Here is a 24859-nt window from a genome sequence, read left to right as displayed (position 1 = left end):
ACGAAGTTGTTCACGCAGGCTTCAGTCTAGAGAATGTTGATTTAGTGCAGCTCACTTCCTGGTCATGTCCTGAGCGAAAATTGGACGCATTTTGCACCTCACTCATGCGTAAGCGGTATTTACACGGGCGTTGAAATCCCTCCCTGTGCGAGGGAGACTAAGCATACGTCACGCCATCTCAAGAGGCCGCGCTGTGACGCAGTTTCCGGTTTGCTCCGCCGACCGCCGACCTCTGACAAGGGGACGGTTTGGCCGGTCGCCGCGAAATCCCCGATTTTGCGTCAGGCGGATCCGATCGATGTATTTTGAGTGATAGAGGCTTTTAGCAGAGCGGAGACGTACTAACCCCGCGCGACTATGTATACATTTCCGCTGATGAGGCGTGGTTATACATCCGTATAAATGAGGAGACAGTTCTTTACGGCTGCGCCATCGCCAGTCTTGATTACTAAGCGACGGCCAAATTTTGCTGATGAATATATCAATCATTTAATTAATTTCTGTAGGATATAAACTTTTATGATTGATTTAAAGGGAAAGAAATTGCAGATGGCAGCTTGAAAGCTCTTAAAACGTCTAGTATATAAGAGAAATGCGCAACAACTTAGACAGGACACAGGAAGAAACACATACAACAGTTCACGAGCGCACGTGGACGTATACAGGCGCATTGGCCGCGATTGCCCCAACCTCTGCCAATGCGCATGCGCTGGAAGCGGCCGGTAAACTTAAAGTCTACATTAGTGCGTCTCCGGCAAGCTAAATCTCACATGCTTTCCCTGTGTACGCTGGTTTGTCGACCTATTACTCTCTTGTAGGTTCGGTAGCACGGGTATCACAGTGTCACGGTTTCGATCTTTGTTTGCAACAGGGAAATTGTTTGTAACAGAGTAATTCAATGTTACAAATTCAATTTGTAACAGGGCGCATGCACAATTGCTAGTGGCGAGGCGGTTAGGTTTATTCACTGCTTTTTTTTTTTTTTTAATGTCTATCCACTGCGCAGAATGGGGCTCGCGATCAGCTTTCACTGAGCGTTCTTGGAGTGTACGAGCAATACTGTTTGTTTCGCTACGTGCATGGCAAAAACAATGTCTTTAGGTTCTTCACATGTTGGTGCTGTCGTTGAGGAACAGCGTTTGACTGGAAAAAATTCTGGTTGTTTCTGTACCAACATATGAGGCACGTGTAATTTTCTGCCATGGCTCGAAGTCCAGCACCGCATCTGAGGCAGCACCTCTATTCGCAGGCGCCTCACACTAACCTCGAGTCTACCGAATTTTTGTGGCCAGAGAGACCGCCTAGTCTTCCTCAAACTACCCAAACAACGTCGCTATTTACAGAAGTGGATCGTTCACGCATAGGGTTTCTCGGTTATTCGTTTATGTACTGCAGTGTAGCACGCCTTTGCTTCGGCAGGAGATGTATACCTGCACTCGAGATTCATTTTGCCATCCCTGCGATGTATTCTTTAAGACGAATATTTAGTTATAACAATCCCATTTGCTTTGATTTCGCGTAAAAAAGAGCTATAGCATAACATTTCTTACAAATTATAACCTTCAGATGCGTGCTGTGCCGGCTACTCGGGCCCTCGATCCCCACATCGTATATACCTGCGCTTGAGGAGTCGGTTCAAGATCGCAGGTGGTGAATAATGTTAGCGATAGCCTGCTTACATTATGAGCAGCTCGAGGTAACAAAATACGAGAGTGTTTACTAAGTACAGAGAATCCAACTCAATGAGCTTTGAATGTGCACTTGTGACATTCGATATTTCGAGCCCCACTCCCGATTAAGAAAATTTAAAAACGTGGCTCACGTTTAAGTTTGACGGTATTCAATTTCGCAACTGTAATATTACGCCTTAAAATGAAAAGCACAAATGCTTGTTAATTTCAGTTAATCTATCGTATGATCTATCACGTACACAGTGCCCTCCTTGCTGTAAAACTAACCTGACCAAACAAAAATCTAGATTTTATAAACCGTTTGCAAACACGTTTCCAAACAGTTAAAAAAATCATACGTATATGTCGCACAAGTATATGCCGAGTGATTTTTTAACATTCACAGATTTTCATCTTATACACTGTGATGGGCGTCGGTGCGGCTTGTGAAGGTGAACAATACATCAAGATGGACGCTATCGAAATATCGAACTTCAAAAGTACGTATATATTTGAGAGCTCATTTTGTTGTTTTTCCCGCATTGAATATTTTCAATATGGTCTCGTTCGCATTTCATGTGCATCAAAAATAGACGCCTTTTATACATATATATATATATTTTTTTTTTGTCGTAGAAGAAAACTTGATTTCAACGACAATATCATGCGCAGCGACGCCATTTTATATATGTACAACGTGAAAAAGGCAATAAATATTTTTGACGTTCAATATCTCAAACACACAGCAATGTAAGAAAAGTTCTAAACTGGAGTCATTTTCAATGCTGAAGGCCTTCAATTTCGCGATGTATATTTTCCCCTAAATGAAGACAGAAAGTTGATTGGTTAAATTTAACTATTACATGCCAATGATTGATCTCTATAACGTACATAAAATCCGCCTTGCTGTATAATCTACCTGTACCGACCGTATCAATGGATCTCGTCTAGTTTCTAAAATTAATATTCATCAAGGTTAAAGAAAATCTCCTGGTGTACCTATTCGCACCTATTTCACGCGCCAGATCTTTCCGAGAAAGAGCATTGCACATTAAATTTTATTTTAGCCATCCTATAAAGTGTAGCTTCAGTTAGTGCGGAATTTTCATTCGTCATTAAATATTCTACATACATATACTTTTTTATTATTAATTTTTTTTTTCATAGACTTCCACCGTCGTTTCTTCTTTTTTTGAAATTCTTATTTATTGGTGTGCTGTCCAGTTCTTTTCCACTCGCCTCACTCGCTCTTGATACTGAACTTACTTTCCGCGGGGGGCTAGTGGTTACTCTCAAGCGTGGTCAAGACCACGGAGGTCGGGACCAGACTTGGGAGAGGCCGGACCAAGAATGGCACCGTAAGAAGGCACAAAACAAGCGACTAAGAGCCTAAATCGAATACTGTGGGAATGGGAATGGAATCGAAACCCGAACAGATTGTTGAGTGAAATACTATGAAATCAGAAATAGATTAGATTAGCGGATGAACGAAAACTACGATCTCATATCTTCAGCATCAGTCCGATGGATGGCCACCAACTTTTTTTTTTTTTTCAATCAGTGCTGAAGCATACGCCGTCTTGTAAGCGATAAATGTAACAGATAAATGTAACAGAAGGGATATTACCACACAGCTAAAGGACAGGGAGCTCAAGAATATGATGGTCTGCCGACCATGCGTACGCTGTGTTACAGTAGCTGTGCCTAATCCAGTTAAAAAAAAAAAAAAAAAAAAAAATCCAGCTCACTGCCTTGCGATAGTGGCGCCAAAGTGCATGTATGCATGCCCGAGTCCACGGGGCGTACACAAGCCGCCGAGTCACTGCTTGAGAGATGCAAGTAGGAACGCGCAGCTTGCTCAGAGTTGGGAACAGAAAAGGGGAATAAAAAAAAGAAGAAAGCTTTTCTTTGACACAGGTGCTCACTCGTGCAGCTCTATGCGGGCCGGAAGAAGAAATGAAACCGGGGGGATGAAGGGAGCACGGTTCACGTTACGGCCAGGATTGAGCGGCGCGCATTAGCATTCGCGTAATTGTTGGAATGTCTTTGCTATTGAGCGCGAGTGACGGAAACCATCCTTTCGAGCAAGAAATAAAGGGTCCCGGCGGCGACGGTGATGTAATGGCTTTGCTCGCTCGGCCGATCCGCCGGCGCAGGCAGCCAAGCTCCCGCCGTCCACGTCTGGCCGGCTTCATTAATTGGCCGTGGCCTGGTCGCGAACTGCCTTCGCCGGAAACTTGCACAGTTCAGGAAAACGTCGATGTAGCATCTACTGCGTTCGTCCAGACACGCTCCTTTAATAGTTTGTGGGCCTTGGATCTCGAGAGCAAGCTGTCCGGATATGACGTACCGAAAACATCAAGGCGGAAGTTTGGGCAAGTTGCTACATTTCAAGGAAAGTTAAACCAGCTCAGCACTCGATGCGTCGTTTTCTACCTTTTGTCACGTGTAGTGAGCTGGTTTATCTTCCTTTGAACCGAAAACATGCCATTTAGATTGCGCGCTGGGTCAGAGCATCATCACATAACTACTTGGATCGCCGGCGCCGGCATCGCATCCTCCGCCAGCTTTGATGATCGTGAAGAGCCATTCTTTAGATAGTGTTCCCGCCTTTTTCTTTAGTCGGCAGTGTGATGCAAACATAATAGGGGTTTAACCCTGGTTTCACCCAAGATCGAGCGACAGCTGCACGATAATATATTTTTGGGTTCTGCTCATCGAAACGTCTTCAGCGATGAATTGACACTGTACTTTAATGTTAGATTTTCACCAGTTAATTAATCGTATTTAATCTATAGACTGCAATAAGCGCAGTGCAATTTTACTCGATATGAGCTGTCTAGTGACATATGTCTTGATTCTAGCGTAAAGTTCAATTTTTTATCACAGTAACTCATCATCATCGTTATCATGATCAGCCGGACTATACCCACTGCAGGGCGAAGGCCTCTCCTATATTCCTTCAATAACCCAATCCTGTGCTAGCTGCATCTACTTGACCCCTTCGAATTTCTTGAATTCATCCGCCCACCTATTTTGCTGCCGCCCCCTGTTACGCCTTCCTTCAATTGGAATCCAATTTGTTAGCCTAAGCGACCATCGGTTAACCTCTTTTCACATTACATGCACTGCCCATTCTTATCAATTTATTCTTATCGATTTCCACTAGGATGTCATTTAACTCGAGTTATTTCTCTGACCCACTCTGCTATAATAAGCTATAAAACAATGTGACAATGTTTAATGTCAAGTTCAGTTTCTGATCATAGTTTACTTAATTAACGGTAACTAATTAAAACTTGCAATTAGTTACTACCTAACATAAGGTTTAAAAATATACGATTTCATGTACAGCAAAGTTCTATTTGTAATCATGTAGAAACAATGTCATTAATTACGAAGCGAATTAGTAAAGCAGCCCAGTCTTGTGGTCAAAATATCCAGTAACTCATGTGGTCGTGCACCAGTATTAGATTTATCGCTCTAAAATACCAAACGTCAGAAAAAGTACTCATCTGAATGGTCGCTGAGGTTGCTATCTTCCATTTCCAACATTTAAAATGGCGCTGCTGAGCGTATGATCCTTCCCAGAAATCACGTTAGCTTCTTAAGAGTACGTCATCAAATAAACAAATAGTACATAGGATACATAGGAAATGCAAGCGACGAAATTTTAGAGATGCTGTGCGGGAAAGATAGCCCAATGAGTTTGTCAAACTATAATAAAGCTACCCACCTCTGCACAATATATTCATGAACGGGGCAGAAAAGGCAAGATCACAATCAATGCATTGATATGCTGCGCTTATCAATGCAGAAAAAGGAAGAATCGTTAGTATATGCAAGAACTTTGACGTCGTTGCCCAAAACCGTAAAAACATGTTTAATTTTACGCAGAACGCTCAAATGAAGCGGCTCCAGGTAAAGGGCAGTGGGGACACCGGATAGCCTAGCTTCACGAGAGACCGGATCTGCCCAAGCACTGAAAGGTAATCATGCGATTCGATCATTTTTCGCAGAAAAACTGCATCTCTTTTAGTGCAGCGTATCTAACAAAACGCGCGAGAGAATGGAGAGATAAAAAAATTGGTGGTTAAGCCTTGATATCAGAAGCGAAAAGCTTCGGCGATGCTATGGCTTAGCTTGTGGTTCCTTGGCGTAGTTGTGGCTTACCTTGTTGTTCACGGTTGCGCCTTATAGCTATTCCATGGCTTATCATCGCGGTGAAACATTGATTACAGCCGTACATCACATAAGATTAAACTTTATTCCGATTCTACATCATCACGGTTACACTTCTGTATAGACATAAAAACAGCCCGGTGAAAACGTGCGACATTGGTTAAAGGTGACCACCTGCTCTCTCCTGTGACGTCACGTGGTTTGCGCATGCGTAGCTGTGGCTTTTCTTGCGAATACTACGCCAGGTCTAATCGCTCGTCGCTGTGTGCCGTGTCCGTGTCCATAACCGTGGTCCCCTGGCAGGAGCTGCCAACTTGGGTCTCTCGGTTCACATGGGACGGTTATGTCAGACTCAGCCTGCCAGGACCCTTGCATTCACGTTACCCCTATAGGCCACTAAGGTACGTTCATAATAAGGGAGTAATTACTCATTGCATCCACCCAAGCGCAGCCATACGGCTACAAAGGAAAGCTATACAGCTTTCTCAGAAACTTCGTAGTTAAAGAAAAATTCGTCCTGATCCGGGAATCGAACCCGGCACCACCGCCTTTCCGGGGCAGTCGCTCTACCGACTGAGCTAACCAGCACGGTCAGCAGGTCAGATGGTAGTTTGTCCTGATCCGGGAATCGAACCTGGCACCACCGCCTTTCCAGGGCAGTCGCTCTACCGACTGAGCTAACCAGGACGGTCAGCAGATCAGATGGGCGAGAGCGAATTGATCTATAACTCGAAGTGGGAATGGTGTTGGTTAAATATTTAGGGGAATCCCCCAAGGTGAAGTAGATTTGTAATAAGGGAGTAATTAGTCATTGCATCCACCCAAGCGCAGCCATACGGCTACAAAGGAAAGCTATACAGCTTTCTTTATTACAATTCTACTCCACCTTGGGGGATTCCCCTAAATATTTGACCAAGGTACGTTCATACAGCTTGATTAAAGTGGGGCTTTATATGTGTTTCTAACGACGGAGCACACTCACTGACTTGGAGTTGACTAGCCTAGTGAAGCTTTTGGCTTCAAAGATCAGTAGTGGTTGGACGGCGTCGACATTGAATATCCACCATTCTGAGTTACTTAGCAATGCGTGAAGACGCGTGGGTTGCATGGCCGCATAAATGGCTTATTAATGACAATTTTTACACATGATGTAGTAAGATTTTAACCCAAATCGGCCGATGTAAAATTTTAGAGCTGGTCCGGGCCACGTTTGGCAGGGGCCGAGGCCAAATTTGGAGGTGGTACCATGTTCACATGCATAGTACCATTAGGCTGGATGTCGATTTTGGTTCAAATCGACCGATGTCAAATTTTGAGGGCGGGCTGGGCCAAATTTGGAGGTCACTACCGTGTTCGCAATAGTAATTGGCTCGACATCGATTTTGGTCAATATCGAACGAGGTAAGAAATTGGGGGTTGTCAGGGCCAAATTTGGGGGTCACCATCGTGTTGCCATTGTCGAATCAGGCTGGACATCGATCTTTTGTACAAGTAGCGATGCACCCAGGGAAGCACCCCTGCCACGACGATTATGCGTTACAGTGACTGCATTCTTTCGTTAGCTGTCATATCCCGGAGTCATCTAACTTTTACGAATCGTCGCGATAGAGTTAACGATCTAAAAATTTAGCCGACCTGTTAGCATAGGGTTGGGAGGGAGCAAATTAATCGACAGCTTGATGTGCATGGGAATGGTGCAGGTTCAGCATGGTACAATGTTTATGGGAATCCTCCAATGTGGAGTAGATTTGTATGAAAGGGATATGAAATGAAATTGGGATCTAGCTTCCGCCGTCGGATTATATCGATATACGCGAATAGTGGCATAAAATTGTTTGTGCTGTACTGGCAGAATTCACTTCGTATGTGGTATGTCTCCTGACCTGTCCTTTTCAGCGCGCCGACCTTCCGTGCTATTTTGAATGCTTCAAGGAGAGGCAGATTTGAGTGGGTGCTACTTGCCGAAAATTGCATGCTAAGTGCAAGCAGCAACTGGAGAGTCCCATAATCCGATCGACTTCCCTGTCATGCCTTTGAAGACACACTCGAACTTCGGATGCCATTTCGGAAGGTATTCACGGGAACCAGACTGCACTTTTACAGCGGCAGTAGTTAAAGGCAAATATCCTAGCCGCTGTCATAACCTGCCTATATGATTTTTATTCAAATACCCTAAAGGCCCGAGCGGGCATTACATGGGGGGGAGGGGGCGAAAGGTGGGACAAGAGTACAAACAATGCATCAAAAATTGCGACAAGTATACAGTCGTTAACAATAAGAACACTAGCGATAGTTGCATAAGTTGATAACCAGGCACATAACGTTGAAAAGCTAGTGCTTCAACACTCAAAATAAAAATACAGATGGCACCAAACATTCAAGTTTTTCGGAGAGCAGCCCTTTAATACGAACATAAAAAGAAATGCAAAGATGAAGGTTATAACTCGAAGTGATTTTTCAGTCCGGTTACAAACGTTTCGTAATCACTGGAAGATGCAACGGTGGCAGGGAGCAGATTCCATTGACGGATGGCGAAGAGGAGAGGCGAGCGAAAGAAAAGATTGGTTCGAGAAAAGGTGGGTCGCACTTTCAGTTGGTGATCAATGTGTGGGAATATGTGATGAGCCGGCGTCGGCATTGGTCGGCATGAAGTGACGTCCCGCATCGTGTCATTTCAACGTGCACCTTGAGGAGCCTGGATAGAATGACGTCACGAGATACAGCAGGCGCACTCATCACAGAAGAGACAAGTGAGGGTGATTAAACAGTACCCCTGCGTTTACCACCACGAGCGCACGCATGATGACCATCATAGGCGCCTTTTCGTTTTACGTTCTGGCGACAGTATTCTCCCTTGTTTTATTACGGACGTCGTGTAAAGAAACAAGCAAGAAGAGCGGCATCGGCTAAAACAGAATGAACAGAGGAAGTAAGACAGTTCATTAGTTTATACGCAGTTTCCCTGTTATTTTTCTTTTAGCGTGCACGTCTCGCGCTTGCTGGCTCGTTAATCGAGGAGAGACGGCCGTGCATGGCAACACGGCTGCATTTTCCGCCTCAGCGAGCACCGAAGAAAGGAAAAGAACAGAGACTGAGCACGGACTTGTGGGGAGGGCGGGAGTGCATTCTATTTTGATCCGCAAGTCGACGGGCTCATTTGCCCTCCAGCAAGTGAAACATTCAGTTATGGTTCACAACGCTCGAAACCTGCGCGCAGAAAAGGAGGCACTAAATAAGCCGTGTATACACGTGTAAGTGAAGTGCGTATACATATGTTTATCTTGCTACACGTCATGCTGAGTGTATAAGTACGCAGCGTTTCGAATCTAATGAAAAACAACGTGTACGCGAACACCGGCTTTATATGACAGTAAAATGCCAGAAAATATATCACGGAGTTACAGAAAGAGCCGTGCAAAGGCTCGCTCTTATAGTTGCCCCAGCTCTTGGACACGCCTTCTCCCTAAGGATTCTTCGGTAGGGGTGCGCTGCCTGGGACATTTCCTGACAGGTTGACCGCGGTGCGAAGTGACACACGGATGGAGGAGAGAACGAAGACAACAAACATCAGTTCCAAGACGTCGACAGCGACGTCTGGCCTATGTCGTCTCTTCCCTTCCTCTGTCATTTGTCGGGCGTATATAGTTGAGGAACACCGCGTGCAAGTACAGTGAGACAAAGTGCCCATGTAAAGTGTCCTCAACACGCTCGAAAAGCCCCGATTCCTTGGCGGCTTTGTATACGCGACGTGCACTCCGCTGAGAACAGGCTTTCCTTGCTTGAGCGATCGCGCTGGCTGGTCCGGCAGCGACCGGGGTCCGTCGTCCGGAACAGAATGGAAGCTGACGCGGGCCCGTAATTGGAAACAATGAAACACCCGCCGAGCCAGACATCGTCATTGTGCGCTGCGTGGAATAACAAAGGCTAACTCCCTGTTGGCCCTCCGCCGTTGTAATACACCTGTACCCATCTGTCCGCACGCTGCGAGCTTTCCCTCGCCGGATGTATCAACCCAGAGCGGCCGCATTGCGAATCGCTCATTTCTTTTAGTTGCATTTCGTCGCTCGCCTCTTCTCTTCTCTCAGCGCGCTTGCTCTTTGATTGCGGTGGGAACCTGGGGGAGCTAAAATTGCGACTCTACTTCTCTACTTCGGGGAACAGAGTGTCTTCTCATCTCATAACCATACGTAACATTTTGCTCTGCGAACCTTTTTAAATATAATCTTTAAAACTGTAATCTATGAACATTGTATTATTCTAATATATATATATATATATATATATATATATATATATATATATATATATATATATATATATATATTCTTCATTGTGCAGCCCCATTCGTGAAGTAAATAGCTTGAAGATTGCCTCAAATGACTTGGTCGCGCTCTCGACCAGGTCAGTTGGTTGCGAATTGGAGGAGTGGGAGGAGGATAAAGATGCCGGAGAGCTTCGAGCCGCAGAGTTTGGACCCGCGGAGAGCCGCTCGCGGCGAGCAGTCTGGCCATCCCTGCGTTTGCTTCATACTTTCATTATTGGAGATCATAGTCAGAAGCCTATGTCTTGCATATGGAGCAGTCCGGAGGGCGGGGATGTATGATGATGCACACCGTATGAGTTGTAGGACGTTTACAAAAACGTGTGAGAAAAACGCTTTTGTGATCAGTGCAGTGGGCTCTTCTGGTAAATTGCGCCCTAATATCAGAAACAAGAAGTTGATTATATAATTTTAGTTAATGAATATTCTAATTATCCCAAGCCAAAGCAAAATAATACCGTGGGTAAGGCATCGATGTTTGTGTACACGTCACCGGCACTGCGAGTGGAGACGTAGGGAAGGGAAGGAACCGGGCAGCGTAGAGGGGAAGCAGCTAGTGACAGAATGATCGAATGCCCAGGACACTCCACGCACTCTTGTGTTCGACGGCGTTAGCGCGCCGGTTCACTGCGTCGCCGCTTGCGACCGCCTCATCGCGGCGAGGCCACGGCGGGTGCAGCGAATGGTCTCGACAGCGCAGCGATCACGTCGTGTGGAGGACGCGGCTGCAACTCACGCCCAGGCACGCACGACGCACGCCGCTCCGGAAATGATTTCTGTCTGTGTGGTGCCTCACTCGAAGCGGGGGCAAACGACTCGGTTTCGTTGTTCTGCTCCTTACCGTCTCCGTCTCCTTCTTTTTCTTCTTTTTTTTTTTTTTTTTTTTTTTGCCTCGATTGTTTGCACAAGAAGCCTATGGAGCAATCGGCGGGCAAGTGGTTGAGAGTGCGCGCTCGTAGTATTCCGCATGAATGAACAGCGCCACTCGTACGTATAGGAAGGAATGTGAAGAGATTTGTATCGGAATGCGAATTGTTCACTTACCTTTGGAGTGCCAGGGCAGAGAAATGTGTCAGCAACCCTGCGGAGGACACCCAGCAAGCAGCATTATGTTTCTATAATGCTCTACCAAACTATGATGAGGGTAATGGGGAGTGGAAACTTCCGTATGCGAACTCCAGTAACTTGAATATATATATATATATATATATATATATATATATATATATATATATATTAGTCGCAGTGGAGGATTTAAGGGCGGGGGTTGAGAGGGGTTGTTGAGGTGGACTTATGTTAGAAACGTCGACCTTATATTGTCGAGTGTACGCCTCGTATTCTTCTGGAGGTGCTGGGTTCGACCTTCAGGGCTGCCATGTACCCACCGGTTCTCCTATGGGTACAAGCATAGCCTCCTTTATGGTACAAGATTTCTTCGTCCTAGCGCTTGGCTATTTTGAGGTTAAACCTTTGACCAACATTACTCTCCTTGGACGGGTGACATGCCCTCGATGGACCGAAATGCACCTTGCGAGCTAAAGCCCATATTGGACCCTTGACACGTAGAAGATGGTCAATTTTTCAAGCATTTCATTCCAGAGAAGCCGAGCACCAGGCCAGGCGTAAACAATCGTGCCCACTGTAGGAACCGTGACATTTTTTTGTGCGGGAACGATGACGATGACAGAGCCAACTTCTTTTACGGCGAAATTTCAAGAACTTAATTTCGCGATATATCCCCTCCCCCTTAATGGCTCTTCCAAGAGTTACCCGTTTCACCGTTGCTGATCGAAACATTAAGTTGCATAGATTGAAGCTTTCGTATGGCTTCGAAGCAGGGCTGGATCAAGCGATCTCGCGGGCTAGTTGTAGGCACTCTCATTCTAATAAACAGCGTCACAGAATTTTTCGAAGGTATGTTTAACCACAAAGAAGAACGTATTACTGCAATATTGACAGTATGTGAACCCTGGCCTCTACACGCTGCACTATCTATTGTTTGTCGAATAGAATCGTGGTCTTACTGCTGCACTCCAAATTCCTCTTCTCTTGCTTCCCACAGCTTCAAGAGAGTCATTCGAACATTTAAGAAGGCAAAAAGAAAAAAAAGAACAGAAAAACCTTCCTTAGAGTTCATGCGACGTTCGCTCCGCTTGGAAACACGCGTAGGTTACACGTTTAAATGAGGGGATCTTTGCCGGTGTTTCCTGCCTTCTTCCCGTCATTTCTTTTGTGCCTCGCGTTTTCTTTTCGTCTTTATCAGTTGCGTTCCTTTTTCAAGCCTTCGCGAAACAACAATGGTACCATGTGTATCGGCCGACAGTGAATGACTCGCAAGAAAAAAAAAAATGCAGCCCTTAGTCTCAACGACCAAGCTACTCCCACGCAGGATGCGGCACCACGCGCATTTCCCTCCATCTTTCTGCCTACCTTCACGTTCTTTAGACATTCTGCAATTCATTGATTGGCGTACCCGAACGTCAGGGCATCTTCGCTCCTTGTTCATCCGTGTCTCTCTCCTACTCGTACACTCCCCTTTCGGGGTCCCCTTTTCCGCCGAGACTCACGCGCGTTCTCGATTGGCTTGTCAGTAGAATGAGCATGCGACGACAAGTATCGCTCTGAAAATTACAGTCAGAAAAAGATTACGGAATCTTTACGACCTGCGACGAGCGGCGCTTGCACGCTCCATCGCTCGAACTTCCTGTATGTGTGTTCGCTCCCCCCCCCCCCCCCCCCCATTTTTTTTTCGTGCTTGCTTTCGCGCATGTCCGCTTGGTAAATACCGACGTACAACTCACGGATACTTAAGGGTCCCTCTAAAGAAGTGGTTCTTGTTCTTTTCTTTTAATGCGCTCGTGCTATTGACATCGTATACGTTCGCGCGCTTTCTAATGGCTTGCCCGCATAGTGGAGGCGATCGGAGTGTACGCTTCGAGAAGAATGCTTGCCGGAAGTTCGAAAATCTGTCCTATGGCAGCCCTTCTGGTTGTGAGCGTAGCCGACGGGTCAGAACTATGCGCGAACAGCTAGGCAGAAAAAACAAAAAATCGGTTGGTTTATCCATATGCAACCGGACCACACTAAATGCACGGATAAAGGGAGGTAAGCATAAAATTCTAAGGGATAAGACTAACATAACCGCCAGCTTGAATAGTTTGGGATCAATGCGGCGTCTCCAGGTTGTTCCACCAACTTCCACTTCATATGAAAGAGGTCCTGTACTGTTTGTGGCTGTTCCGGGCATCCATTTATTGTGTCTCTGTAGGTGCACACCGAAACTTCTTCCCCTTCAGAAAGAGTGTTGTGGCCTACTTGGTTGCCGTGATCTTTTCTTCTCCTACAATTATGTCCGGTGGGCTGTGGGCGCAGAAGTGACAATCGAATGTGTAGTTTGCGCCCGAGAAAAAGGTTTGCTGGTGTCTCATCAATCACAGTGGGTGTCGAACGGTATGCCAAAAGGAAGTTTGTCAACTTCTTAATGACAGATCCCTGTCATTTCATGGCGTTTCTACTGCGCTTGAGGGACTGCACGAACCTCTCCGCAGCCCCTTTCGTCTCCGGATGATATGGCGCGCTAAAGGTATACGTCGCACACCATTCTACATAAGAAAGGTCCGAAGCTCTTCTGACGTGAATTGAAGACAATTGTTTTTTTTTTGTGTGTGTGTGTGTGTGTGTGTGTGTGTGTGTGTGTGTGTGTGTGTGTGTGTGTGTGTGTGTGTGTGTGTGTGTGTGTGTGTGTGTGTGTGTGTGTGTGTGTGTGTGTGTGTGTGTGTGTGTGTGTGTGTGTGTGTGACGATGCGTTCTGGTAAGCCTTGTCGTGCGAACATAACGAAAGCGCAGTGCATGTGCAGTTTTCTCCGCCGTAGTTGAACTCAGCAAAAGAATTTCAGGCCATTTTAGAATGAGTCAACTGCGATAAGAAACATTTTGTCCAGGAATGGCCCTGCAAAATTGGGATAAACTCGGAGCCACGGTCCGCTCGGCACTTTCCACGTGTGCAGAGGGACCTTTCGAGGCATGTTGCTCTCGCTGGAGCACCCTGCACATTTTAAGTGATGGCTTTAATATCGGTTTCAACAGATGGTCACCACACAAACGAAGGTACAAGCGCCTTCATCTTCACGGTGCCTTGATGTCCACAGTACAGGTCGTTGAGGACTGCTTCTCGCAACATGGCTTGAATAACAGTCCAATACCCCAGACAATGATGCCATGATATAAAGAGAGTTCATCTCTACGCATGTAGAATGGAAGGATTTCATTTCCTTGCTTGCACGAGTCCCACCCATTCACAACATGATAGCGGATTCTTGGTAGCAGGTGATCCCACTCAGTCGCCTCTCTGACTCGTTGAACTGTTAAAGGCAGTTGCTCCATTTCGCTTAAGTATAAAAGTTCAGCTTCATCTGGGTGGTCTTCAGGATTTTCTGGAAGAGGAAGGCGGGAAAATGTATTTGCATTGGCATTATCTGGAGATTCGCGGTACTATATTTCGTAGTCAAGCTCAGCTAGAAACAAGGCGTATCGTTGGATGCGTGCTGTTTGCATTGCGGGAATTCTTATTGGGCTGAAGGTACGTGTCAGTGGCTGATATCTGTGGTCAGCTTGAAGTGCCTTCCATAAAGGTATGTATATAACTTTTTTACACCCGAGACAATGACTAGTGCTTCCTCATCTATCTGAGATAAATTCAGGGTTTGAGATGCAAATGCAATGGGTCTTTCGCTACCGTCAGGCATTTGTCAGGTGGCTAGCATCATATGCTAGATGCACTTCCAGGTTTGGGTTATAGTACACTAGGACAGTTCCTGATATTATAATCTTCTTTGTTTGCTGAAATGCCACCCCACACTGATGTCCACTTCCATGGTGATGACTTCTCCGGAAGAGCATGCAGTGTTCTCAGAAGATTGGCACTGTCTGGAATGAACTTCCCATAATAATTCATGAGGCCAAGGAATGATCTCAGCTGAGACGTGGACTTGGGCGTAAAGGCGTCCATCACTGCTTTAATCTTGTCCTCTGTCTTTTGTCGGTTCTATTAAGCTCTTAACCACAGTAAGTTACCGAGTCTGCAAAGAACGAAGATTTCTGAAGGTTAGCTCAAAGCCCACACTGTTGTAGTCTTCTAGCACTTGTGCCAAGTTCTTGAGATGAGAATCTTCTGCCTCACCAGTGACAAGAATACCAGGGTTCAGTAGCATGGCACATAGGGATTCTTTGCAGGACTTGATCAATTGTTCTCTGGCGCAGGAGAGATGCCAAACATCATTCTCTTGTATCAATACGGGCCCTTTTCTGTATTGATGGTCAAGAACTGTTTGGACGTATCTTCTATTTCCATAATGTAAGTAGGCTTGTGTCGGATCTATCTTTGAAGACTTTTGTCCTCCTGCTAACTTGGCAAAGATGTCCTATAAAGTGGAATAAGGGATACTAATCCCCCATGAAGTGAGGTGTCGATTGTAGTTTTGAAGGTCCACACATGCGGACAGTTCCGTTTGCTTTCACCACAGGCCCTAATGATGTAGCCTAATCACTATGATTCACTTTTGTTGGGATGCCAACTTCCAAACGTTCAAACTCAGTGTTCACTTTCTCCTTCAAGGCATATGGCACTTGTGGCCTGCAGAACTTGGGTTGAGCACCAGCTTGAAGATGCAGATTCAGTTTTATGTGTGTGTTTGGGCTTCCTAATGCTGTCATCAAAGACATCCTTGTATTCTGAAAGAACTTTGCTCAATTGATCTGCACATGGCCCCAGTTGGTTCTGAATCTTCAATACACTGAACAGGCCGAGAAGGTTGAAACAATCCAGTCTCTACCAAAAAGAGGAGGTCCTGGAGTGTCGACCACAACGTACTGCACACATTGTGTCGACTTTCCATATAGGACATTACCTATTTCAACTTCATCAGGGCTGAAGGTTTGGCCTGTCAGTGTCTTGAGCCGTAGTGAAGTTTCCTCCAGCGGCAGATGCGAGAAATAATTTTGTATATGGGCTTTGGCACGAGAGAATACTTGGATGCAGTGTCCTCTCCATTTCCAATGTGTGCCCTTTAACCTGTGAAGAACGGCAATTGAGTTCAAAGAGCCGCAAAAAAGGCTTTTGATCTTAAGCGAGATCTAAGTGCTTCGGCCAACAAAATCTTTCACCCTTCATTAAAATATGCATGTTTTATAGGATCCATACACTAATGGAAAACATTAAATAATGACAGGGGTGAACTTATGTACTACTTAAATGGGAAATCATTGCGAGTTCTGTCAGGTCACCTAATGGATTCGCCCGGCATTGCGCTCGCGGGCCTCGCTCGCACTCGCCCAGATGGCGTATGAGTATGACGTATTTACTTAGTAGGTTACTGAAGGTGCGGCGCAGAGGGAACTTCATGAAGGCGACAGTGTTCACTCCGTAGCGTGAGTTTGTTTCAATTTTACACGAGGCGTGACCGGCTGCGGCAATAGTATATGCTCTCGTGCCTCGGCCACGGAAACTGATGTGTTTGTTTTCGCGCGGTTTAGAAACCTAGTCGAGGCAATGGCTTTATTTTTTTAATCTACTGTACGGACATGCTCTGCCGCCACGCTCTGTCCACAATTCCTGTCCACTCACGAGGCAAGAAATGATTTCCCATTAAAACGCGAATATGTGCTGATAATGTCACTTCGATTCATTTGTGATTGTTACAGTTGGCACACATCCCCTGCCACATTGCTGAATGTTGCTAATTTGTAGCCTGTAGTTTAGAAAATACAACTATATAGTCATCAGCAAACAAATGCAGGGAAGATGAGGGGCTTCGTTATGATATACATAAGAAAAGAGCCAACAACCGTTTCAAATGCACATAATTAATGATTCAATCAATAGACCAGGCACTGGCAGCAGCAAGGTATACATTAAGCGTGTCGCTTGTTCCCGACACGGTCACATCCTTAAAAGTGAAGGATTCCTTATGCCGAACCGGAACACAGGGGCATTTTTACTTCTTGCTCACTCTACACGAATTTAACTCTTTCAATGTCAGTATTGCAAAAGCCTAGACTGTGACATCTTTTCCATCTTTATTTGAAATCTCTTAATGATTTTGCCTTATCTGGAGTTTAAATTCTTGTTCTCATTTCGTCAAATTCGCACTCGAGATCCTGTCTTGTGTATAGCACTTTTGCTTTGAGATTTGTTTCCTTCCTGCTTTCATTGTGTGTAAAGCTATTACAATGATTTTGCTAATATTTTCGCTATTATTAAAGCGGAAGTCTTTCTGGGCTCATGATAAACATCTCGCGTCCGTGACATTCCGCGACGTTGCGCGTGATGTGTCCGCTAGACGCCGCAATAGCTTCTGACGTCAACATAATTTTCCCAGTCAGGACGTCGCAATAGGTTCTGACGTCCACATGATTTCCCCGTTCGGCTAGTTAGGCCTACTACCTATAGAAAGCCCCGTGGAGTCACGTGTCAGCTCAGTCTCGCATGTCGAGGAGAGGCGTCGTGAGATGCCAATGCCGTCGGCAACGAAACTAAAGAAAAGAAAGAAATGAAATTATAACAATGTATCACACACGCAATATAGAGGTAGAAGGAAAGAAGGAGGTAAGGCTTTCACTATTAAGATAGATAGATGTATTTATTGAAAGGAAAAGGCAGAGAGGTTGGCCGGAATAATTCAAATCTGGCCTGCGCTCTGCACTGGGGAAGGGGAAGGAGAGGAGAAGATCATGAGGGTTGACGATGTGGGAGAAGGCATATGAAAACATATACAGGCACAGTAGCTTGCTTTACCAGCGCGAATCAAGTCCGCTGGCGCACAAAAAACTGCAAAGAGCACGCACTGCCTGGGCACCCTTCCCCTTGTCCTGCCAAGCGCCCAGCAGCAGTTCCTCCGGCAGAGGCCTCTCGTCCAAACGCTTCAAGAAAGCGGCTAGCACACTTCTTTCGCACGCATACGCTGGGCACACCAATAGTATATAATCCACAGTCTCTGGTATGCCACAAGTTGAACATTCCGGCGAGTACATCTGTCCAATTAAATGTAAGTACTTGTGCGTGAAAGCTACGTTTAAACGAAGTCTATGTAGCAAGCATGCCTGATGACGCGGAATTTTCACTATTAAGCTCTTACCCGAAGCTTAATGGAATGCTGTAATTATTTTAACTTCAACATTAAACCTGATTAAGGTTTTTCAACATAGCCAGCCGTCTTATGAAGCTAGAAATTAGAATAATACTCTGACCTCCTGGCACTATTTACGAGTCCCACTCGGACGGTGGCACTCATCGATACACACCGCCAACATACCGCCCGCTCATTCTCGCTGGAATCTTCGCAAAGGTAATGCTCAAAGTAGCGGAGAAGTGTGTTATGCTTTATGCAGTGTCAAGATGGCATGAGGCGGAGTTTTTATGAGTTATATATAACATCCCCTTTAGGTGGCTACAGGCTCGAGACGTTTAGCTGCTGAATTCCGCTGTTCGCTACGTGGCCTTGGCCACCAAGGCCACGTAGCCGTTACCACGCAACAGACACAGGGCTGCAAACGCTGCATTATATATTCACCTTATGCAGCAATATGTGCGAGCACAACTCTAATTACACGCACCAGCGCTTGAAAGGAGGGCACAAAGGTGTCAAGCACGTAATGCATATTGAAGAGCGGAAGAAACTCTCCGATACCGTACGGAAAGGAAAGCTATGGCGTTGACGGGAGGTTGGGTGCCTGTTCCGCCTGTGTCCTCAAGCTTACTTCGTGCTCGATCAGCGCCGCATTTCCTGCGGCGGTTTGATGCCTTTCTCCTTGCCCCATGCATGGCTGATCTTAACAGTCAGCTAACGGGTCTGCGACAATTCCTGCCGCCCACAAAGACGAAATGGTTTCCGCCTGCGCTGTGTCTTGGCTTGTGCTGCTTATGCGATACACGCGTGGCGTGAGTATATTGCGCCACGGCAAAGATGGATGGCAGGCGGCCGTGCTGATTCTGGATGGATGGATGGATAAAACTTTATTTGAGCAAAGGAGTTTGGGACTCGCAGATCCCTGGGCCCCCGCACGGCCCCACTGTACTCAAGCGTTCATGCCCCGAAGGTCCATTACGCTGGTAGCCCGGCTTGTGACAGTTTCCTGATCAGCCGGGTCCGTAGAGCGCAGCAGGGCCTCCCAGTCCTCCCAGGTGATAAGGTGCTCCAGGCCCCGCGGGGGAGGGTCCGCCGGGCAGAGTGTTAAGATGTGAAGGGCGTTAGCGTGTAATTCGGGACAGAGGGTGCATGCGGGTGTAGGATAGAGGGGATGATAGTAAGAAAGAGATTGAGGGGATGGGAAGGTGTGCGTTTGGAGACGTCTCCAAATAGTGGCACGTCTATTGTCTAGGGATGAGTGAGGCGGAGGGTATAGCTGCCGAGTGGCTCTGTAGGCCTCGGTCAGCTCGCTGAAAGTGTGCATGCGTTCCCTCGTGAATCCCAGGTCGGAGGCTTCCTGTGCCCGGTGTATGGTACCTCGGGCTAAAAAGTTGGCAGCCTCGTTGCCAGGGTTCCCGGAGTGTGCCGGCACCCAAATCAGCTCCACTTGTCGGGACGGGTTTTGCGCAGCAGACGAGCTTAGAATGTCAAAGGCTGGACTATGGACTCTGCCTCGCGCAAAATTTTGAATGGCAGTTTTGGAGTCACTGAGAATGTAATTTGCTTTCGTATGCGTTATGGCGGCAGCTATTGCAGCTTCTTCGGCTTCTTCAGAGGTGAGGTTTGGTAGAAGTGGCAGCTTAAAAAGTGGGGAGAGAGAGGAGTTTACTGCTGCAGCCGCGGCGCTTATGCCTGTGCATGCTGCATCCACCCATGCGGCTTCGGAGTCGGAGCCGTACTGTCGGTGGAGTGCCTTAGCACGGGCTATACGGCGCTGTTCGTGGAGATGGGGATGCATATTTCGGGGAAGGGGCTTAATAATAAGCTCCTTGTGGATATGCTTGGGTATAGGGAAGAGGTCTGGGTCATTTGCGGGTATCCTGACTCCGAGATGAGAGAGTATGTGGCGACCCGTTGATGTGCGTGTGAGTCGTATGTATTGGGCATGTTTGTGGGCTTCAATGAGCTCCTCAATGCTATTGTGTATGCCTAGGGCTGCAAGGCGTTCGTTAGGCGTGTTGCAGGGTAGTTTGAGTGCGGTCTTATAGGCTTTGCGAATGAGTATATTTAAAGCGTTGATGTCGTGTTTTGCAAGTGAGATGTAGGGAGTTGTGTAGAGCACCCGACTAAGGACAAAGGCTTGAATGAGGCGACATAAATCGCGTTCTTTCATTCCCCTGTGCCTTACTGTTACTCTCCTAATGAGGTGCGATATGGTACCAGTAATCTGCTGGAGTTTCTTGAGTGTGATGGTGTTTTTCCCATTGGATTGGATGTGGAGTCCTAGTATCCTGAGGTTGGGAACCTCAGGGACGGGCCGGTCTTCAATGGTGACTGAAATCGGGGCACACGGAGAGTTTCGTGGACGGATGATGAGGAGCTCTGACTTCTCCGCAGAGCATGATAGCCCTATGCTGCTTGCGTGAGTTTGGGTGGTGGTAGCTGCTGTTTGTAGGGCTTCCTCTATTTCTCCGTCGTTGCCATGTGTGGTCCATATGGTTATGTCGTCAGCATATAGTGTGTGGCGTAGGTGTGGGATGGTGTTCAATTTGCTAGCAAGGGGTATGAGGGTGATATTGAAGAGTAGAGGCGATAGTACAGACCCCTGTGGGGTGCCTACACTTTTGAGGGTGAATTTCTCTGAGGTTAGGGGGCCAAAATGGATTTCAGCTGTTCTATCTGATAAGAAGGCCTTGATGTATGAGTACGTGCGTTCTCCAACATTGAGGGAGGAGAGTGCACTAACGATCGCTAAGTGGTGGATGCGATCGAAGGCTTTGGAGAGATCTAAAGCGAGAACTGCTTTGGTGTGTCCTGGTGTGAGGGGGTTGTAAATGTCGTTCGTTAACTGCAGCATAGCGTCCTGAGCCGACAGGTGCGGACGAAAGCCGACCATGCTGTGCGGATACAAGTCGTTGTCAGCCATATGGCGGGCAAGTCTGTTTTGAATAACATGCTCGAAGAGCTTTCCGAGGCATGATGTCAGGGAAATGGGGCGAAGGTTCTGTAGCGTGAGGGGTTTGTTTGACTTGGGAATGAAGACGATTTTGCCATGCCGCCATGATTGGGGCAGAGTGCCTTCATTCCAGCATTTGTTGAAGTAATCCGTAATCTGCACGATAGAATTATCGTCCAAGTTACGGAGAAGGGAATTTGTGATTTGATCTGCCCCTGGAGCAGAATTTGTTCGTAGCGCAAGAAGTGCCGCTCGGACTTCTGCCACCGTGATTTCTTCGTCTAATGTTGGGTTCGGGCATCCGTTGTAACATGGGAGAGCGGTAGGAGTGCCCGGCGACGTGTATGTGATTTTGAGGGTGTCGATTAGGATATCTGTGTCATCTATGTTTTTATGAATGAGGCGAGTAACATGGTGTTGCGTGGCAGATTTTGTTCGTGTTGAATCTATGAGGTGGCGAAGGAGTTGCCAGGCTTTTTTGGAGGATAGTTTGCCAGACATGCTGTCACAGATCTGGTTCCAATTGGAGCGGCAGAGGTCTTCAGAGTGCTGTTGGATTTGTGCTTGAAGTGCTGAGAGACGCTTCTTTAGCGTTCTGTTCAGTTTTTGGCTTTTCCATCGCTCTAAGAGGCTATGGTGAGCTTCCCAGAGGTGAGCGAGGCGGCTGTCAAGGGTAGGAATCTCCCCTTTTGTCTCAATGTATCGGAGGTGGGTCTGGAGATCCTGTGTGAGCGAGTTCATCCAGGCCTCTATGTCAGTGATGGGCTCTGACTCACGTGATTGCCGGGTAGCCCTGAAGTGGTCCCAGTTGATGAGTTTGTGTGTGGTGTAGGCTTTGCGCTTTTGTTGAAAGGGGATGGAGGCGAGAATGATGTAGTGGTCGCTGCCTAATGTATGTTGAGTTCTGTCCCATGTCACATTTGTTAAACAGCGGCTGAATACGAGGTCGGGGCTGGTGTCGACACATACACTATTGCCAATTCTCGTGGGTGTGTTGAAGTTGTTGTGGACGGAAAAATTAAGGTTTTGAAGAAGGGTCCATAATCTGCGGCCTCTGTGTGTGGTTTTGATGTAGCCCCAGTCTGTGTGGGGACTGTTAAAGTCCCCCCCAATGAGTAGAGGGTGCTTACCCGCCAATTTATATATACTCTTTAGGAGGGATTCTAGCGAGGCAATGGGTAATGAGTGTGAATGGTATATGTTGGCGACGTAGATGGATGGGAGAGAGTGGGTGGAGTGTATGATTTCTGTAACTACGCATGGGGCATCTGCAGCTACCTGGTGTGTGATATAGGTGAGACTACGGTGTATAAATGTGGCAGCGCGCGGTGCGTCTGTGGAGTCGGAATATATGGGAGTGTAGCCGGGGATGTGGGATTTCGTCCCGGCTTCTTGTAAGAGAAGAATTTGAGGGGTGGGGAGGAAGGTAGGAAGAAGAAGCTGAAATGGTGCTCGCTTGCCGCGAAAGCCACGGCAGTTCCATGTCAGAATGTTCAGGGAATCAAGTCGGACCCGCCCCGCCATGTTGAAGCGTTGGGGGTTTTAAAACGGGAGCAGCAGAGGCGTCTGCTGGCCGTGCAGCCTCTCCTATCTGAGGTGGGGGTAGGGGAGCTGCATGAAGTGCGGTGGTCTGCATGACTACCAGTTTCTGAAACATTGCCTCCATATGGGCTTCCATGCGCCGTTCTAAGGCAGCGGCATATTCGGCAAACTTTGCTGACAAAGTTTGATATTGGCTCTCAAATTGAGAGTTAAGGGTTTGAAGCTTTTTGTCGAATTGTTCGACTAGTTTATGAATATGTTTGTCGAGTTGTTCGGCAGGGGCGGAATCGGTTTGCGTTTTTGGGTTGGGGGTAATTCGTTGCTTTTTTGCTGGGGGGCTGGAGCTGGTTTCTTTAGGTTTATCTTCTACTGGGCTTTGATTCGTCTCCATTGCGGCATGCGGCGGGGGTGGGGGTGGCACTGGGGCAGGGGTTAGGTGTTGTGGAGCGGGAATGGTGGGGCTGTTATGTAGTAGAGCTGTTAGTCGACTTACCTCCGCCCTCAGGGCCCGGAGCTCCTCTTGTCCAGATTCGCGGGCCTCTGGATGGATTGTGGCTGGCTTTTCTTTGGTTCTGTCTGCCCACGTTAGTCCTTTCTGTACTTTAGGATTTTTTTCACTGGATGGTGAACGGGAATTCGTCTCGGAGTGGCTGTTGTCCCGTGTTGACTGGCGGGAATGGTTTTCAGTCCTGGGCTGGTGGCCTTGCGTTGACTGGGTCGGGGGTCTTCGTGGTCGTAGGTATCGGTGCTGGCATAAGATATTGCCAGTGTGATGGTTTCCACCGCACACAATACACTTGGGCGCGCAAGTAGGGGGGTCGGATGGTGTGTGTTGTTCGCCACAATTGTGGCATCGCCCACTATCTGCTAGGGGGCACACGTCGCGTCGGTGGCCGGCTTCTCGGCAGTTGTAACAGGCCTCTACTTTGGGTTTGTGTTGGTAGCACACATGTACACCTCCCCAGTAGCAGATGGAATCTGGAATTGGTCCTTTGGCGAAGGTGATTAGGACTGATCCCTTTCGCCCGAAGGGGCGTGCATCAACAATTGGTGCACGAGGGTTGAAGGGGATCAGTCCTTCTAGGAGTTCTGCGCGTGGTTCCCCATCGTAGGCCATGTGTATGACCCCTCTTACTGCTTCGTCAGGCGGCGCAAGGTGCGCTGTCACTGTGAATTCTTGGCCCCCTATGCTGATGGCCGAGAGCTTGGCGTAGGCTCGTGCTCGTGCTTCTGCTGGCGTGCTGATGGTGAATGTGTTGTTGATCGGGTGCAGCCGCACTTTGTCCTGATGGATGGCTTCTTGGGGGGGTATCTTAGCAGCGTTGCAGGACGCTAGAAGTATGGATTTCGGGATAGCTGTGGTGATATTCCATCCTCCTCGCGGGCGCACAACAATCTTTAAGTCGTCTTGCGGCAGTCGTGGCAATGGAGTGCCTCGCCGACGTGGCAGCGGCGACGACAGAGCTTTTTGTGTGGTAGGTGGTGTTCCGTTTCGCCCACCACCTTCAATAGCTGCGTCGGTGCCTTTTTTCGGTGGTCGGTGGCGGTTCCGGAGAGCAATGACGGTTTCCCAGTCATCGCTTTGGGCTTCGGCCGGAGTGATAGTTTCCCCAGGCACCTGGTACTGCATCGCAGCCCCGATGTTCTCCTCGGTGTCGAGAGCTTCGGTTGCTAGGCCTGCCAGGCCCAGCTCCGGCGTAGCCAGCGGCGGCGGAGAGCCGGCAGCGCGAGGTGGCCCAGACGCTTTTCCGGGAATCGAGCCGGGGGGCTTGGGGCGGCGGGTCGAGCTTCGAAACGACGGGCGCGGGAGGTGGTGAAAACGCGTCTGCTCTCGCTGCGGGCTCGGAGAGAACTCGTGCTGATTCTGACGAGGCCGCGATTACTGGCCAGACCTCGATGGGCGGTGCCGCGGTGCTCATGAATTCCTTGCCACGACTGTATTAAGCGCTACCGTTTGGTTGTCACGTTCGTTGTGCATGTGTAATTCGGAACGGATGTTGGGACGCGGCTTGTCTTGTCTAGATTGATAGCGCTCCATCGATACGGAAAAACAAAGACTGTCAGT

At 47.5% G+C, this 24859-nt stretch overlaps 2 protein-coding genes across 2 annotated transcripts; both read right to left on the bottom strand.

Annotated features, from left to right (window-relative positions):
• Nucleotides 1–19175: 19175 nt before the first annotated feature.
• Nucleotides 19176–21581, bottom strand: LOC146198187 (uncharacterized). Its single transcript, XM_084592572.1, has one exon. It carries the CDS (start codon nt 21220–21222, stop codon nt 19246–19248), a length of 1977 nt encoding a protein of 658 aa, XP_084448698.1. The 5' UTR covers nt 21223–21581; the 3' UTR covers nt 19176–19245.
• A 1172-nt stretch (nt 21582–22753) lies between these two features.
• LOC146198186 (uncharacterized) lies at nt 22754–24479 on the bottom strand. Its single transcript, XM_084591860.1, has one exon. The coding sequence runs from the start codon at nt 24422–24424 to the stop codon at nt 22754–22756; it is 1671 nt and encodes a 556-aa protein (XP_084447986.1). The 5' UTR covers nt 24425–24479.
• Nucleotides 24480–24859: the final 380 nt, after the last annotated feature.

This window comes from Amblyomma maculatum, chromosome 2, assembly GCF_055883805.1.
Source record: "Amblyomma maculatum isolate TAMU_Amacu chromosome 2, ASM5588380v1, whole genome shotgun sequence".
Classification (NCBI taxonomy): Eukaryota; Metazoa; Arthropoda; class Arachnida; order Ixodida; family Ixodidae; genus Amblyomma; species Amblyomma maculatum.
Note: the sequence above shows the minus strand (reverse complement) of the source record. Positions and strands in the feature narration are given on the sequence as shown.

Coding starts and splice junctions, on each gene's coding strand:
- LOC146198187 (XM_084592572.1), bottom strand. CDS start 21,222: ATGGCTGACAACGACTTGTATCCGCACAGCATGGTCGGCTTTCGTCCG.
- LOC146198186 (XM_084591860.1), bottom strand. CDS start 24,424: ATGCAGTACCAGGTGCCTGGGGAAACTATCACTCCGGCCGAAGCCCAA.